Source organism: Spizellomyces punctatus, assembly GCF_000182565.1.
Source record: "Spizellomyces punctatus DAOM BR117 chromosome Unknown supercont1.18, whole genome shotgun sequence".
NCBI lineage: Eukaryota > Fungi > Chytridiomycota > Chytridiomycetes > Spizellomycetales > Spizellomycetaceae > Spizellomyces > Spizellomyces punctatus.
In genome coordinates this window covers 434,258-447,858 of record NW_015971554.1, presented here as the reverse complement: position 1 = coordinate 447,858, position 13,601 = coordinate 434,258, and the positions used below count along the sequence as shown (strand labels likewise).

General features: G+C 47.5%; 5 protein-coding genes and 1 non-coding gene across 8 annotated transcripts in view; 2 read left to right on the top strand and 4 right to left on the bottom strand.

The window, feature by feature from the left end:
• The window catches only part of SPPG_07992 (uncharacterized protein), a gene marked incomplete at its 3' end in the record, with an annotated part of 2,790 nt that extends 804 nt beyond the window's left edge, over positions 1 to 1,986 (bottom strand). The window contains exons 1-4 of the mRNA XM_016756145.1: positions 1,774 to 1,986; positions 1,616 to 1,704; positions 1,359 to 1,545; positions 26 to 1,295 (exon numbers count right to left, since the gene is read on the bottom strand). Coding sequence (XP_016604826.1) covers positions 26 to 1,295; positions 1,359 to 1,545; positions 1,616 to 1,704; positions 1,774 to 1,830 — 1,603 coding nt within the window. The 5' untranslated portion in view covers positions 1,831 to 1,986. The remainder of the gene's footprint in view (positions 1 to 25; positions 1,296 to 1,358; positions 1,546 to 1,615; positions 1,705 to 1,773) is intronic.
• A 539-nt stretch (positions 1,987 to 2,525) lies between these two features.
• Positions 2,526 to 2,969, bottom strand: SPPG_07991 (uncharacterized protein; the record flags this gene model as incomplete). Its single annotated transcript, XM_016756144.1, has 1 exon — positions 2,526 to 2,969. The coding sequence occupies one exon, from the start codon at positions 2,967 to 2,969 to the stop codon at positions 2,526 to 2,528; it is 444 nt and encodes a 147-aa protein (XP_016604825.1).
• Positions 2,970 to 3,354: 385 nt separating this feature from the next.
• On the bottom strand, positions 3,355 to 5,468 carry SPPG_07990 (uncharacterized protein). Its single transcript, XM_016756143.1, has 7 exons — positions 5,100 to 5,468; positions 4,944 to 5,034; positions 4,800 to 4,878; positions 4,326 to 4,737; positions 4,185 to 4,263; positions 3,855 to 4,118; positions 3,355 to 3,786 (listed from the first exon to the last, which is right to left on the bottom strand). The coding sequence occupies exons 1-7, from the start codon at positions 5,367 to 5,369 to the stop codon at positions 3,524 to 3,526; spliced, it is 1,458 nt and encodes a 485-aa protein (XP_016604824.1). The 5' UTR covers positions 5,370 to 5,468; the 3' UTR covers positions 3,355 to 3,523.
• Positions 5,469 to 5,573: 105 nt separating this feature from the next.
• On the bottom strand, positions 5,574 to 7,047 carry SPPG_07989 (uncharacterized protein). The gene is made up of 2 exons (XM_016756142.1): positions 6,071 to 7,047; positions 5,574 to 6,007 (listed from the first exon to the last, which is right to left on the bottom strand). Exon 1 carries the CDS (start codon positions 6,964 to 6,966, stop codon positions 6,082 to 6,084), a length of 885 nt encoding a protein of 294 aa, XP_016604823.1. The 5' UTR covers positions 6,967 to 7,047; the 3' UTR covers positions 5,574 to 6,007; positions 6,071 to 6,081.
• A 712-nt stretch (positions 7,048 to 7,759) lies between these two features.
• On the top strand, positions 7,760 to 13,054 carry SPPG_07988 (phospholipid-translocating P-type ATPase, flippase). 3 transcript variants are annotated; one of them, XM_016756140.1, is made up of 10 exons: positions 7,760 to 7,911; positions 8,339 to 8,471; positions 8,586 to 9,096; positions 9,152 to 9,354; positions 9,422 to 9,565; positions 9,634 to 9,900; positions 9,957 to 10,397; positions 10,459 to 12,081; positions 12,157 to 12,707; positions 12,779 to 13,054. In XM_016756140.1, exons 3-10 carry the CDS (start codon positions 8,886 to 8,888, stop codon positions 12,930 to 12,932), a joined length of 3,594 nt encoding a protein of 1,197 aa, XP_016604821.1. In that variant the 5' UTR covers positions 7,760 to 7,911; positions 8,339 to 8,471; positions 8,586 to 8,885; the 3' UTR covers positions 12,933 to 13,054. The 3 variants fall into 3 exon arrangements, with proteins under 3 accessions (XP_016604821.1, XP_016604820.1, XP_016604822.1); XM_016756139.1 differs by having other exon boundaries at positions 7,892 to 8,471; positions 9,173 to 9,354; XM_016756141.1 differs by having other exon boundaries at positions 7,892 to 8,471.
• Positions 13,055 to 13,466: 412 nt separating this feature from the next.
• Positions 13,467 to 13,540, top strand: SPPG_10187. The gene has a single exon. It is a non-coding gene; the product is annotated as a tRNA-Val (tRNA).
• Positions 13,541 to 13,601: the final 61 nt, after the last annotated feature.

Genomic DNA, 13,601 nt, shown 5'->3' with positions numbered 1-13,601 from the left:
ATCTCTTTGACTGCTTGTGATCGACGACCAAGTCGAGCTTCTTCCTCTTTTTGCCGGGCTGTAAGCTCACGGGCTTCGATGTCTGCAGCATCTTCGTCACCATTGACACGTGCTGCTTCCTGGGGCTCTTCATCGGTCGCCTTGGCTCCGTCGGGAACGACAATTTCGAAATCGTTCTTTGGTTTAGGCAGTGACTTGAAATGATCTGCAAGCTGTTGACGAATCAAACTCTGCCGTTGCCGCTCGGCACGCGGCGTCTCGCCAAAACCACCATATTCGCTTGAGCGTGGAGTATTGATTCCCATAGCATCTCGGAACGGTGTTCGTTCAACAGCAGCTCCACGTGCCCCTCGGGGTGTCATGCCAAACTGTCCGGTATTATCGCGAGGAGTTGCTTGAAGCGCCATAGGATTTGGCGTTTGGAGTGCAGCAGGTTTGGGTGTGGCTCCTGCAAAATCGAGGCTTCCTTCAAGGTCGATATCCCCACCCAAAAGAGGTGTCTGAGCAAACTCCATTGCCCGTAGATTACGTGCTTGAGCCTTCAGGGTATCACCAACGGCTGGGGTCCGAGGAGTCCGCATTGGTGTAGGGGCGCGGAAACTGGTTGAGTAATCACCCAGGAGACTTGCACTGGCGGAATCGGTGTCCACAATAGCTTTGGCATTTTCTCCCGCAGCACCAATTTTCACAATCTCCTCCAACTCACTCTCGCTAACCTGTGGGGCAGGCAGCACCAACTTTTTCCTCTCGCTAAACTGCAACTGCTCAGCCGCTCGCTTCACCTGAGGGGGAACGTATTCACCAGATTCCTTCTTGGTCTTTTGTCTCTTTGCGTCCTTTTTCCTCTCGGCCTCTTCAACATCGGCCCTCCTCTTTCCTTCCAGCTTTTGCAAAAGCACGTTGGTCATGCCCCGCTTTTCCCGGTCCTCCCTTTCCTTTTCTTCATTCACATCCCAGAATCCAGCTGGTGCCTTCTTGTAGAAAGGAATGTCAGCATTGTAATCCATTCCTCTCTTCTTACGCTTGTGCCGAACATCAATCCCAGCAGCCTTCAATTCACGTCGCTTTTGAAGGGCAGCTAAACGCCTCGCTTCTTCAAGTTGCTTCTCACGCGCCTTGCGCTTGGCCTTTTTACCCTGGGTGTTGGCCAAACGGGCACGCGCTTCGGAAAGCATCTCTTTTTCGTCCTCGTCCATGTCGACAGGGTCAGGCCGGGCGGGTTTCGTTTCTGGATCAGGATCGATTTCTCCTGGGCGCAATCGTCGGACATCGTCACCTGTTGGACCAAGTTCCCCCTATGGGACGCCAGAGTAAGTCAACCTTGGACATGGACACAATTTAGGGACGTAGAGCCTTACCCCTTCTTTCGCTTCAGCCTCATCCAAAAGCTTTTGATACCTTTCCAAACACTGTGCTGCAGTTCTTCCAACCATTGGCGCAATTGTACGCCATTGTGTCGGCATCAGCTTTGCCAAATGTAAAAGTCTCTCATCCTCTTCTTTGGACCATTCCGTCTTCTTGATCGAAGCGTCGAGCCATTCATACCTAAAGTCAAATACAGGTTCAGTGCATAAACAATAAAACTGGAATGATATTGCGCATATTAGATATGTACCATCGAGCTTTGCACTGTTTGGGACTCTTTCGGGTCAACAAGGATGAAATGCGTGCCCACTGGTTCTTGCCATATTTCATCACCGCAGCCTAAGCGCCATTTCGATTGTCAGTGAGCGCCAGTACCTTTGTAGCATTCAGTTCAATAATAAAACATACCTTGAGGATTTCATCTTCGGTGTTCTTCCAGACACCGCCCTTGATGAGGATCCGCATTGTGGCGACTAGGAAAGCGCAAAAAAAGCCGAGATCCGGCAGCAAGTTTGAGGATAGACGAAAAGCGTGTGAAAGGCCCCTTGTTATAAACGGTGCAAGGGTGTATCAACAGGGCGGGGACCGAGTTGTTTTCAGCTGCTCGCTGATTTGCAAACGGGTGCCTGCAATCCTTTGCCGTGGGCAGTCGGTCGTTGAGGAACTGAATGGATCCGGATCAAATGATAAAGAAAATTGCATCCAAAAATCGAGCCTGCGGAAATGCGGCTTTTGGGAGTCGAACGCTTCCTTTGCGTATGGCGATTGATCGACGTTGCATAGGTTGCTGTAGGACGTCGTAAGTTATCCGTTTGCTTTATCTATCTACAGTTGGAATGAATAAAATGCTTTTATGCTGCAGGTTTAATTCAGCATCGGCAAGACGGGGGCTTTGTTTTTAAAACAAGACTTTCCGCGTATTAACAATCCCATGCCAAGAGTTGACGTCTGAGATTAAACTTCATGTCAGGGTAACGCAGTCATGGATAAGGAAAGCTTTGAACAAGAAAACCTCGTCTTTTGTGCAAATCAAGGTCCATTCCCGTCGCACTCATGTTGCCATACAGAGAATTTATACAAAAGGCTATGGGGAATATAGACATTGCAAACGCTATTCCTGCCATGCAAAAATCTCGCAAGTAGTTCCATTTTAACACGGACTATTCTTCATATTCCTCCACTTCTCCGTCTTCTTGCACATCATCGTCCTCTTGTCCGACTTGGTTATTGGTACCTACAGGCACATCCAGGTCCTCATCCATCGTCGTAACAGGCTGACGTTTGAGGACTTTCCGCCAATAGTCGAAAAGCTGACTACGGGAATGCCCAAAGACCTGATTGAATTCCGCAGTAATTTCATTCCATTTTCCTCTTTCACCGTGTTTGCGGACAAGACTGCGCAAGAACTCTCGTTTCTCTTCTGTCCACCTTTTGACTTTGTTGATTTCTTGTGACTGGGGAGCTTGTTGACGTTCACCTGAAAGGCAGGCAGCGGGAGCGCAAATTACCCAATCTCGACATTGGGTGGATAGAATGTAAACGTTGGGTGTATTTGAGTGACTACCTTTTTGACGTTTTCTCTTTCCTCCGTTGGCAATGGTCATTGTTTGATAAATCTGTCGGCTGGTCTGCAGAGTTTTGCTGTAGTGATGTTCTGTTGGAGGAATGGGATGCAATAATGGAAATAAAGGAAATTCTCACTAGGTCAACTGAAGAAGACAAGCTGAGCCTAATCCGTTGAGCCACCCCGTTGAGCCTACCCTAGTCCGAGCCTCCACCATCTCAGTTTACGGTAGCTTCGCGTGGCTAAGCTAAGATTGGACTTGGAAAGTGTTATATATATATATATTTTTTTTTTCTTTTTGCTTTTGACCTCCCGGTTGATCTTGGGTTATAAAAGATGCGAGACAGCCCTGTCCTGCAACTGCAATGATCATGCAGTTCAGCACTGTGTTTTTTTGGTTTCTTTAAGATACGCACATTTCTTAACTCCAGAGGCACCAAAGCCTTGCTCCTTTTGTGAAGGGCAGCGTCATCGTTACTTTGTACATAAATGACTCTTGTTAAAGAACCGTTTCCTGGCCATTAAACAGCTATCCGTATCCCTACTATATAACTATATACACAAAAAGTGAATAAATACAAAAAAGTCCTTTTTTTACACCCTGGTCAGCAACCGCCGACTCCGTACAAACTTGACCGAAAACGAAAATACAGTCGCAGTGACCATCATAAAGCCTCCAAACAAAATGGATGGCAGAAAGTCAATATGTTTCGTATCCGGTGTGGGATGCGTTGTAAAGCGGTCCATCATGGCTCCCGCGATGGGAGAACCGAGGAGGTTACCGAGGAAAAATGCAGAGTAGATCATGCCGGTGATGGTTGCAATGTGCCCAGTTTTACCGTAGAATTGCGCAATGACTGGCAAAAGAGACCAATGTTAACAAACTCATTGGTTTCAATCAGTGTAAGATTGAAAGATTACTCACCACTTGGGAGAAGGGACACAAACCCTCCACTGAATGCGCCATACACAAGGACAAAGCCAATCAAGGTAGCAAAATTGGTTGCAAACGGCCAAAATACGAGCATGGACAGGGCGGACATGGTTATACACATGACGAGTGTATTGACATGTCCAAAGGTATCGGCGCCAAATCCCCAGGCTAGGCGTCCGAGAGCGGACGCGCCATTAAGGAGACTGACGAGGAGAGCGCCGGAAGATGCAGAGAGATCGTGGCTTGCTGCAAAGGCTGTAAAGAACAAACAATGTCAGACGTCAAATGATGACAGCGACAAGACCCGCGACAGTGACTTACATGGAATGAAAAAGAAAGGTACAAAGTATCCAAAGGACCCAAACAATCCAATGGCAAAAATACGTGGGAAAACACCGTCCTACGTATCCAGGACGCATCAGTGTCTGTCAACTCGCAAAAAGACATGCCCAAGCTACATACCTTGACAACCTTCCAACCGCCCGCAAATCCACTCCTAGGCGCGCTATACCGAACCCGGATCACGGCAGAGGCAGCCAAAACAACTGCCCCCACGATAAAAGCCGTAATACGCAGCGACCACCTCCAACCGAGCTGGGCAATAAGTTTCCGAGTCAAAGGTGCGAGAATCATTCCACCGATCCCAGAGCCAGACACCGCAATTCCCAGCGCAATACCTCGTCGTTTCTCAAACCATTGGGAAACAACAGAGAGAGCGGGATAATACGCCACGGACACACCCATACCCATCAGGAATCCGTGGGTAAGGACGAGATGCCAGTATTCGGTGGATAGGGATGCCAGTAAGAGTCCGACCATTTCAATGATGCCTCCGACGGCACAAACCGCATTGTAGCCATACTGATCGGCCAACCTATTTGGTGACGTGTGAGTATTCAGCAGTCTGTATGTCTCATTGACTCTTGAGGAACTCACCATCCGGTTGGTATGCCTCCCAAACCCATCATGGCTGCGCTCAATGACCCGACGAATGCAATTCCCAAATTGGAGACAGCTAGAGACCAAATCATTTTTTTAGGATATACGCGTATGGGATAGAATATTGTAGAATAGCCTTACATCCAAATTCCTCAGTGTCTTTGTATGCCTGCTGAAAGACACCATATTCTGACTGCACGCCAATCGTCACCACATGAACCATAAACGATGCCTAATAACGACATGTAAATATTCATAGGGTTCCCGGAATCCCAAAAGAATGATTGGATAACGTACCAAAACGCAAGCCCAACCGTATCCTCCATCTGGAGGTGAACTCAGGTATGCAGCCACGTCTTTGGGATCCACTTCCTCGATATCCACCGACGCTCTCAGAGATTCCACGCTTTCTGAGCAAGCTTTGGAGAGCCTCTTTGCGGAATAATCGTCATCTTTTAGGTCCATCTTGAGGGAGACGCTATTCTCAATCGTGTTGGAATGCAGTGTGATGTCACTATCCGTTATATGACTTTCAGTGTCGTGCGCAGGTTGAATGGAAGGCTCCATGTGTATGGCTGGATTTTATAAATAAAAAAACAGCGTAAATTGCTGAATGTCGAGGAGATGCAAGGGACATTTACTCCTGCGCTCTGGCCTTTTTTAAATCCAGCTTCTTTTTGAACACTTTATCCACGGGGTTATTTCCCCGTCCTCCTACGCCACACTGCGCCATACAGTTAATTACTAACCGTGGGCAGGAGGGTTGATTATTCATCCGATTCATTTTCAATAATATTTTATATCTTTTATCCAAAAGATTTTAGAATGCAATTTTTAACTTTCAGGCGGTCATTAATTTCCCTGAGCAAAATTCTATGGTTTTATTGCCTTTCAGCAGCGAATTGCGTTCAGGGTTGGCGATATATCGGTTGAATTCTGGAAAAGTTGTATCCCTAAAAAGTATCGATTGCTCCACGCCTCGAGTTTCGAACTCTCTGCGCAATTTGCCGTTGCAGTGACTTTGCCGCGTACGTCGTCCAGAGCTACGGACTTTCGACGACCAACGACGACAACCGCTGAAAGGATGGCACTTGTCGTCGCTTTCTTCAGGAAGTGATGAACGATCGACATTCGTCATCATTAAAGTCTTTGGCGAGAAGCATGTCATTATCGTGATCATCATCATCATCGCTATGTCTAGGTGTCTGTGTACCGACGTAGCCGTTAGGAAAGCAAAAGCATAGCAAGCAAGGATTGACTGGTATTACATTAGTTTTTATTAAAGCATCGGTAGTATAGACTGCCAACACATTTGCTCGGTATTTCCCTTCACTATGGTATCCATGTAAGATATGCTAAGCACAAGTAGCAGCATCAATGACGTCATCACCATATTCACCCTTCGCCATATGCCCATTTGTCTCCAATCCACATTCCCATCGGCATAAAACGCTTCAATCACAACCCCTACACAATAGACTGCCCCCGCAGGTATAGCAATCATTCGCGATATGCCGTCTAAAAGTCGCAAATTTGCGTACATGAACAGAGCCAATGTTGCCATAGCGGTCGACATGATGGCTGAATATTCGAGCCACCGTGGGAGCTCCACTTTGGGTCGTCGCATCCGTACCGGTATGTTGAGCGACGGGCGGGGTAGTGTACATATGCAAACAATAACATTGCACATGGCCCCGATAGTCGTCATCACATCAATGTGGTGAATGTCTTGATGGCACGCAATCCTTCCGACAAATGCTAGGACCAGCGCTCCGGCTTGAATAAACACGAGCGTCTTTTCCAAATAGGTTGCCCGAACGCTCGCGTCGACGATAAAATGTGGACTCTCCAGCGCTGAACTGACTTTTCCCAACTCCCGCTCCTTTTCCGTCAGTTGCTCGCTCATCTCCACAATAGGAAGCACTCCATCCACAGGCGAACACGCAAGGACGTTTGCTCTCTCGTGATGTCGTAGCTTGTAGTACCGCATTGCGTACATGAACGCTACTCGTACCGGTGTAGAGGGGACGAGCCAGGAAAAAATCATGATGCGCAGTTTTACGAGAAAAGGTGCTTTGGACCAGACATTGGAATTTTTGTAAGCTCCGAGAGCATGTACGAGAATACTGTTTTGAATATTTCGCCAGGGAGTTCTATAGGACATTTTGGAACCGGGACAGCCAAGGCTGAACAAAGGGGTGATGAGCTCACATAAATCTTAAAATTTCCGTTTCTTCTAGGAAACAGTTGTCCTCGGTTATTGTTCACTCTTGAGGGTCATGAAAATACAAAAGTGATGGTGTATCCAAGGATCCAGGCTCCCGGAGACGTCTAGCCCCCAGGCTCAGTATTGAGATTGCCATACCGCGAACAACCCTTGAGGTATTCTAGTAGCAAGGGTTTGCCGCCACGCATGGGGATTCCTCCTATTATGATTATGCGCTATTGGGTCATGCATTTGGGATTGTGCGTATTGTGGGGGGCAGCTGTTAAAAACAAACACAACAGACTCTGAAATGAAAAACTCCGACCAACACGTCGCTGCTGACTCATGGATTACGATGCCGTCATCACTGCGGTTTGAACACTTTTTTTTTTTTTTTTTTTGGTTCAGCCCACCATGGCGGGGCACTTGCGACATGGTTGTAACGTGCATCGGTATGGTATGCAATGTGGATAGCCAACGAGACAATAGGATGAAACGGATGACGAGCAATAGAAACCTCCCATGTTTCCATCTTTAACAAAAGTGCAAATCACTAAAACCAAATGCGCTTGCGCTTGACAAATATTGAGCAGTGCACATAAAAAAAAAGGGAATAAAACGCTGAGCATCATGACAAAATGCCTCAAGAAGCCTTAAAGCCGATAAGCTCCACACGTGGAAAACATCATGTGATGTGGGCCGATGCGAAGAGTCCGAGAATAAACTTTGAATCGAATCATTATTGAGGATACTTTGAAAAGCCGTCAATGGGTTCATGCATCCACCATAGCCCTTCTTTTTGCAACACTCGCATCTGCCGACAAACCGTTCGCTAAAAGCACAAAGCTTACACGACGGCATACCAAACAAACGATACAGATACACGACACACACACACTCAAGGTGCGTTTCTTTTGCACCAATTGGGGCCTTGTAAAAGTCGGGATTTTGTACGACTCCAATCGGCCTACTGCGGATTTCTGTTTTTGTGTGTATTGCGGTTTTTTGTGGTTTTGGTGATTTCGGCAAACGTGGGGGGCTGGCTAGAAGGCTACGAACAGTTTTCCTCGACGGGGTTTTAGCTTTTTATGGATTTGGAGCGTTTTGACAAAAAGTTGAACGGCCCCAAAAGCAAAAAAAGGAACACGAAAATAATGGGAAAATGGAGAAGCCATGGCCGTTTGCCATTTTAGCAAGATCCTCTGCTAGGCTCTTTTTTTCTTCCTTCCCTCGGCCGACTTGAGCAGTTGCCATTACTTTAAAACGGTGTCGCTGATTTTTTTGTTGTTTTTCTTTTGGGCTTTTTGCCATGGCACTCGTGCGTGCATAGGTCCGAACTGGCTCAGCCCATACGCCGTCGATTTCACAGCCGCAACCATTTAGCACACTTGTCGCCTATAACCTTAATAGACAAACAACTGTCGTTTCGGCACTTTGTTCACAAACCAGGCTGGATTTATGGGGTAAGCACATTTCGATATCGGAAAAACAAATCTCTCAAAATTTGGGTGTTCATCATCGACATATCCTACTCTGTACCATCTCTAAAAAAGATCCTTTGTCATCTCGGCTTTTAGGTTGTGAACACTACTACAAGTCGTTATCCTCGTATCCAGCAACACGCTAGACTCACCGACGGTCACAGCCGTTCCCAGTGAGCCGCCGAAACCACAAGGCGTTCACAAACGTTTCCCCTGACGCAACACTTCTACTGCGACTGCACCCAAAAACGAGTCTGCGAACTGACACGCCTCTCACCTCGCCCCCGCAGACTCCCCAAACTGTCTCCATCGTCCCACACAAGCATCAGCGTATACCCGCCAAATACGCCTTTCCCATCGGAAGGCGGCTCCAACCGATCCTTGCACGCGTTGGACATGGCGGCCGGAGGGACACAACCACCACCATCCATGCGCTCGATTTCTGGTAGTAATTCGCCGGTTGGCGGATCATCGCCTGCTGCCCGACGAGCAGAGGAAAAGACACCGATTGAAGGTATTGCTCAACCGCCTTCACTTGAGCAGCAGCCGCTCCAGCTGAATGGAGATGGAATGGGCGGCTATGGCACTGGGAAGCCAAATGATCACGGTTGGTTATTCTACGTCTGTTACTTTTGTCAGCGGGAAGACTGACATTGACTCAGTGTCTTCTGATGTCCCAATAGTCACGATCCACTCTTTACCCTCCAAAAAACCCTTCAAATTCCATAGAAAGCATACCCAACCACAAGGTCCTTGGGAAGTCGACTTTCCCGCCTCTGATTCAACATATCACAAAAAGTCAAATTACATCCGGACCACCAAATATACCTTATTGTCCTTTTTCCCCAAAACCTTGTACTATCAGGTTTGTCGTGATGGATCGCGAGGCTCCCTTTAAACATTGACTGACAGATTGCACTGTGAACGACCAGTTTCGCCGCTTCTACAATATCTACTTTCTTGTTGGTGCTCTGTCAGTTGCCGTCGGAGTGTCTAGTCTTTCCCCTGCATCCCAAATCCTTCCCCTGGTGATTGTGCTTGCCTTCTCGCTAGCCAAAGAAGCGTATGAAGACTATGTGAGTCTCGTTTTTAGCCGTCTTGACCACGTCGCCAGGCGCAGTACTAAATATGAATTTTCAAATAGCACCGCTACAAAGCCGACAAGGCCGCAAATACTGGACTTATCACCCTTCTTCGCAACGGGAAACGGGTTGAGACGGTTCGCCAATACGTTCAACCTGGCGACATCGTGTACCTGAAAAAAGGCGACAAGTGTCCGGTAGATGCAATGCTCTTGAGCACGTCATATGAAGACGGGACGTGTTTCATAGAGACGGCCGAGTTGGATGGGGAGACGAATTTGAAGCGACGGAGTGCAGTACCACAATTATGTGGTTTAACAACGGATGAGGTGTGCACCGATGATTGAAACGGCATAGTTATCTGGGACTCACGAATTTATTTTAGGTCGTATCGAGACTCCGCGGCCAAATACAATGCGAGCAACCCAACGACAGACTCACTGCCTTTGAAGGTCGAGTCCACATCCGCCAAGCTACCGGCGAAGACATCACCCTTTCCCTCTCTCTCACCAACCTCATGCTCCGCGGCGCAGTCCTCCGCAACACGGACTTTGCCTACGCAATCGTCATTTACACCGGCTCCAATACCAAAATCATTAAAAATCTCAAAAAGCCCAAGCCAAAAAGCTCTACTCTCGAACGACAGCTCAATTGGCTTGTTATGGGCGCTTTTGTGTATAACGCGGCTTTGTTGATTAGTAGCGTCTGGCTAGAGTGGAGGTTATACAAACGAGCATATGATCGGGAAATGGCGAGCAAGGCGACTGATCCGGTAAATTATCCAGTGAATTGGTATCTGGGACCGGTTGATGATAACCCTTCGCGAGTAAGTCTTGATCGTCCAGTGCGACATATTCATAACTTTTCACTTATCAACACATTTCTAGCACGTCCTATTTACTATCATCTCATTCTTTGGCATGTACACCTATGTTATTCCGATATCCCTGTTTGTCACCATTGAAATCGTCCGAGTAATCCAAGCAAAGTACATGATGTGGGACGCGGAGATGCGTGTCAACCGAGTCAACCCTGATGGATCCATAACAAAAGTCAAAATGAAGGCCAACAACAGTAACCTAAACGAAGATCTCGGTGTTGTCGAGTACATATTTTCGGACAAGACTGGGACGTTGACGATGAATGATATGCGGCCCAGTTCTTGGTATGTCGGAGGGAAAGTTTTGGATGAGATGAAGGAGCCTGGAGTTATAGGAAAGGCTCTGGAGGAGCCGGGGCTGGACCCAGCAGTCCGCGATGTGATGATCAAGTTTGGCCTGGCTTTGGCACTTTGTCATAGCGTTATACCGTCCGTGGATCCCAAGACAAATAACCTAATTTACGAGTCGCAAAGTCCGGATGAGTCCGCTCTTCTATATGGTGTCAAAGCATCTGGATTTACTCTTCTCTCACGAACAAAGGATCGAGTCAACATCCAGTGCTTAGGAGAAGACATGTCTGTGGAGCAACTGGGTCTACTAGACTTTACATCAGATAGAAAACGGATGAGTGTCATTGTGCGGACAGCGGATGGTATTATGCTGTTCTGCAAAGGTGCCGATAACATTGTTATCGACCGGCTAGATAAGAACAGCGAATGGAACCCAAGGGGGGCAATCGACGCTGCCGAGGGGGCGCTCAAGCATTTCTCAGAGGAGGGATTGCGTACCCTTGTGGTTGCATACAAACCCTTGACTGAAGAAGAATATGAGACCTTCCGCGTCTTATATGACGAGGCTGAAACGAGTCTCGAAGATCGGGAGCAAATGATTGCTGCTGCGTGCGAGACTGTTGAAAGGGATTTGCGATTTCTGGGATGTACTGCGATCGAAGACCGTCTGCAGCCCGAAGTCCCAGAGACCATCGAGTACCTTCTCGAAGCTGGAATGAAAGTATGGCTTTTGACAGGGGATAAAATGGAAACCGCGATCAACATTGGTGCATCCTCTCGACTCATTTCACCCAACATGGACACCATCATATTGGATGGTGTAACGGACAAGGAGATTTCCTCACAAATTGACCAAGCGGTTCGAAACATCACAACCCGTACCACACCCCGGCGCTATGCCCTCGTCATCCCAGGCGCAACCCTTCACCACATCTTCCTCCCCAACTCACCACACCCACCTCATCTACTTGCCCTCACCTCCCACTGCGCAACAGTCATCTGTTGCCGCGTTACACCCCTCCAGAAAGCTCTTGTCGTCCAACTCGTTCAAAAAAACCTCAAATGCGTCACACTGGCGATCGGAGACGGTGCCAACGACGTGTCCATGATCCAGGCTGCCACAGTAGGTGTGGGCGTCGTCGGACGAGAGGGGACGCAGGCTGTCCGGGCTTCCGATTATGCGATTGGAGAATTTCGGTTCTTGGCGAGGCTTTGTGGGGTACATGGTCGGTGGAGTCGCAATCGGTTGAGTGGATTGGTGTTTTATAGTTTTTACAAGAATTTCGTGTTTATTACGGTGCAATGGTGGTTTGGGTTCTTGTGTATGTGGAGTGGACAGGTATGTTACCGCTCTCTCTTTCTACTTTGCTTTGTTTTCGTTATCTTGGTTGTACTCATTGTCCTCGTTTCGCAGCTGGTCTATGAGGAAATCTTCTTCACGGCTTTCAACGTCTTCTTCACATCCCTGCCACCGCTTTTCTTTGCCATCTTTGACTACGACGCACCCGATAAACTCCTCCTCGCGACTCCTCCCCTTTACAAGCAAGTCAAATCCGGACTTTACTGGTCACCCCGCCACATGATCACCACCCTAGTTTCCTCGTTGATCCATAGTCTATTTATCTTTGGTGCCGTTTGGCTAGCGTTTTGGGATAACGTTCTGGATCCCTCTGGATACAGCGCTGGATATTACGTTCAATGCTACCTCTTTTCGGCGCCTATGCTCGCCGTTGTGCTGACAAAGGCGGCCATGAACGCCAATGTCTGGGTAGGGCGATTCGGGTGGATCACAGGTGGAGTGCTGGTGTTGAGTTTTGCACTCAACGTTTGTGTCATGTTTGTGGTGGAGTGGGCCAAGTTTATTGAACGGGGGACGATCGAGTGGGTGCATGTCCTACCTGGGTTCTGGTTAGTCGGGCTGCTGATTGTCGGAGGGTGTATGTTGGGTGATTGGGTGTTCAAGTAGTGAGTATTTTTGAATCTCTTTTTCTTTAACTGACTGGTGACTAACTCTAACTGTTTCCTTTCTAAATCAGCTTCTTCCATCACTTTTTCCCATCCGATACCGACATCCTGTTGGAAGAAACCAAAAAGGGTGGGACTTTGTCATGGTTTCATCGGTGGAGAGGGAACCGGAATGCGGATCATGGAGTGGATAAAGTGGAGATGGGCGAAGCTGGCGGTGGATAGGATAGAGAAGTTTATTTTGTCAGTAGTGCGACGTAGTTAATCGCACACAAGATTTTTTTTTTCTTTTTTTTTGGTTACCTATACCCGACATTTTTTAAAAATAAGAGTATGATTTTTGAGATTTTGAGTTTGTGGAGCGTTGCTTGGGGTCTTTTGCCAACAGTGTTTTATACCTGATTATGGCTTCAAAGAGAAGGGCAAAAGGGTAGGCAATTTAGCGACCCTTGATGATCTGTTACCAGTCCCAACTGACATGTCGAATCGATCTTCTTGTCGCTGGTATCGGTTGCGTACGATGAGAAGAAGGTGTCCGCTTGCCCTTCAGTTTTCACTCAAGCTATGCATATGAAGGTTGGAATTGCTTGGGTTTACACTTTAAAAGCACCCGTATTCGCCGCTGCCAAAAAGACAGCCCGCTTTACATTCAACATGATAAATGAATAAACTATTAATGTCGTTCTGCTCAACTGTTTTCTTTAAGTGCTACGAGTTTATATAATGATATGAATGTCCTTGGGCTTCAATGTCTAATAAGGTCTCGTGGTGTAGTTGGTTATCACATCAGTCTAACACACTGAAGGTCTCCAGTTCGAACCTGGACGAGACCAGTACCGGGCTCGTGTGTGGACAGCTTTTTTATATCCGGCTTGTAACATTTTCTGCTTATAG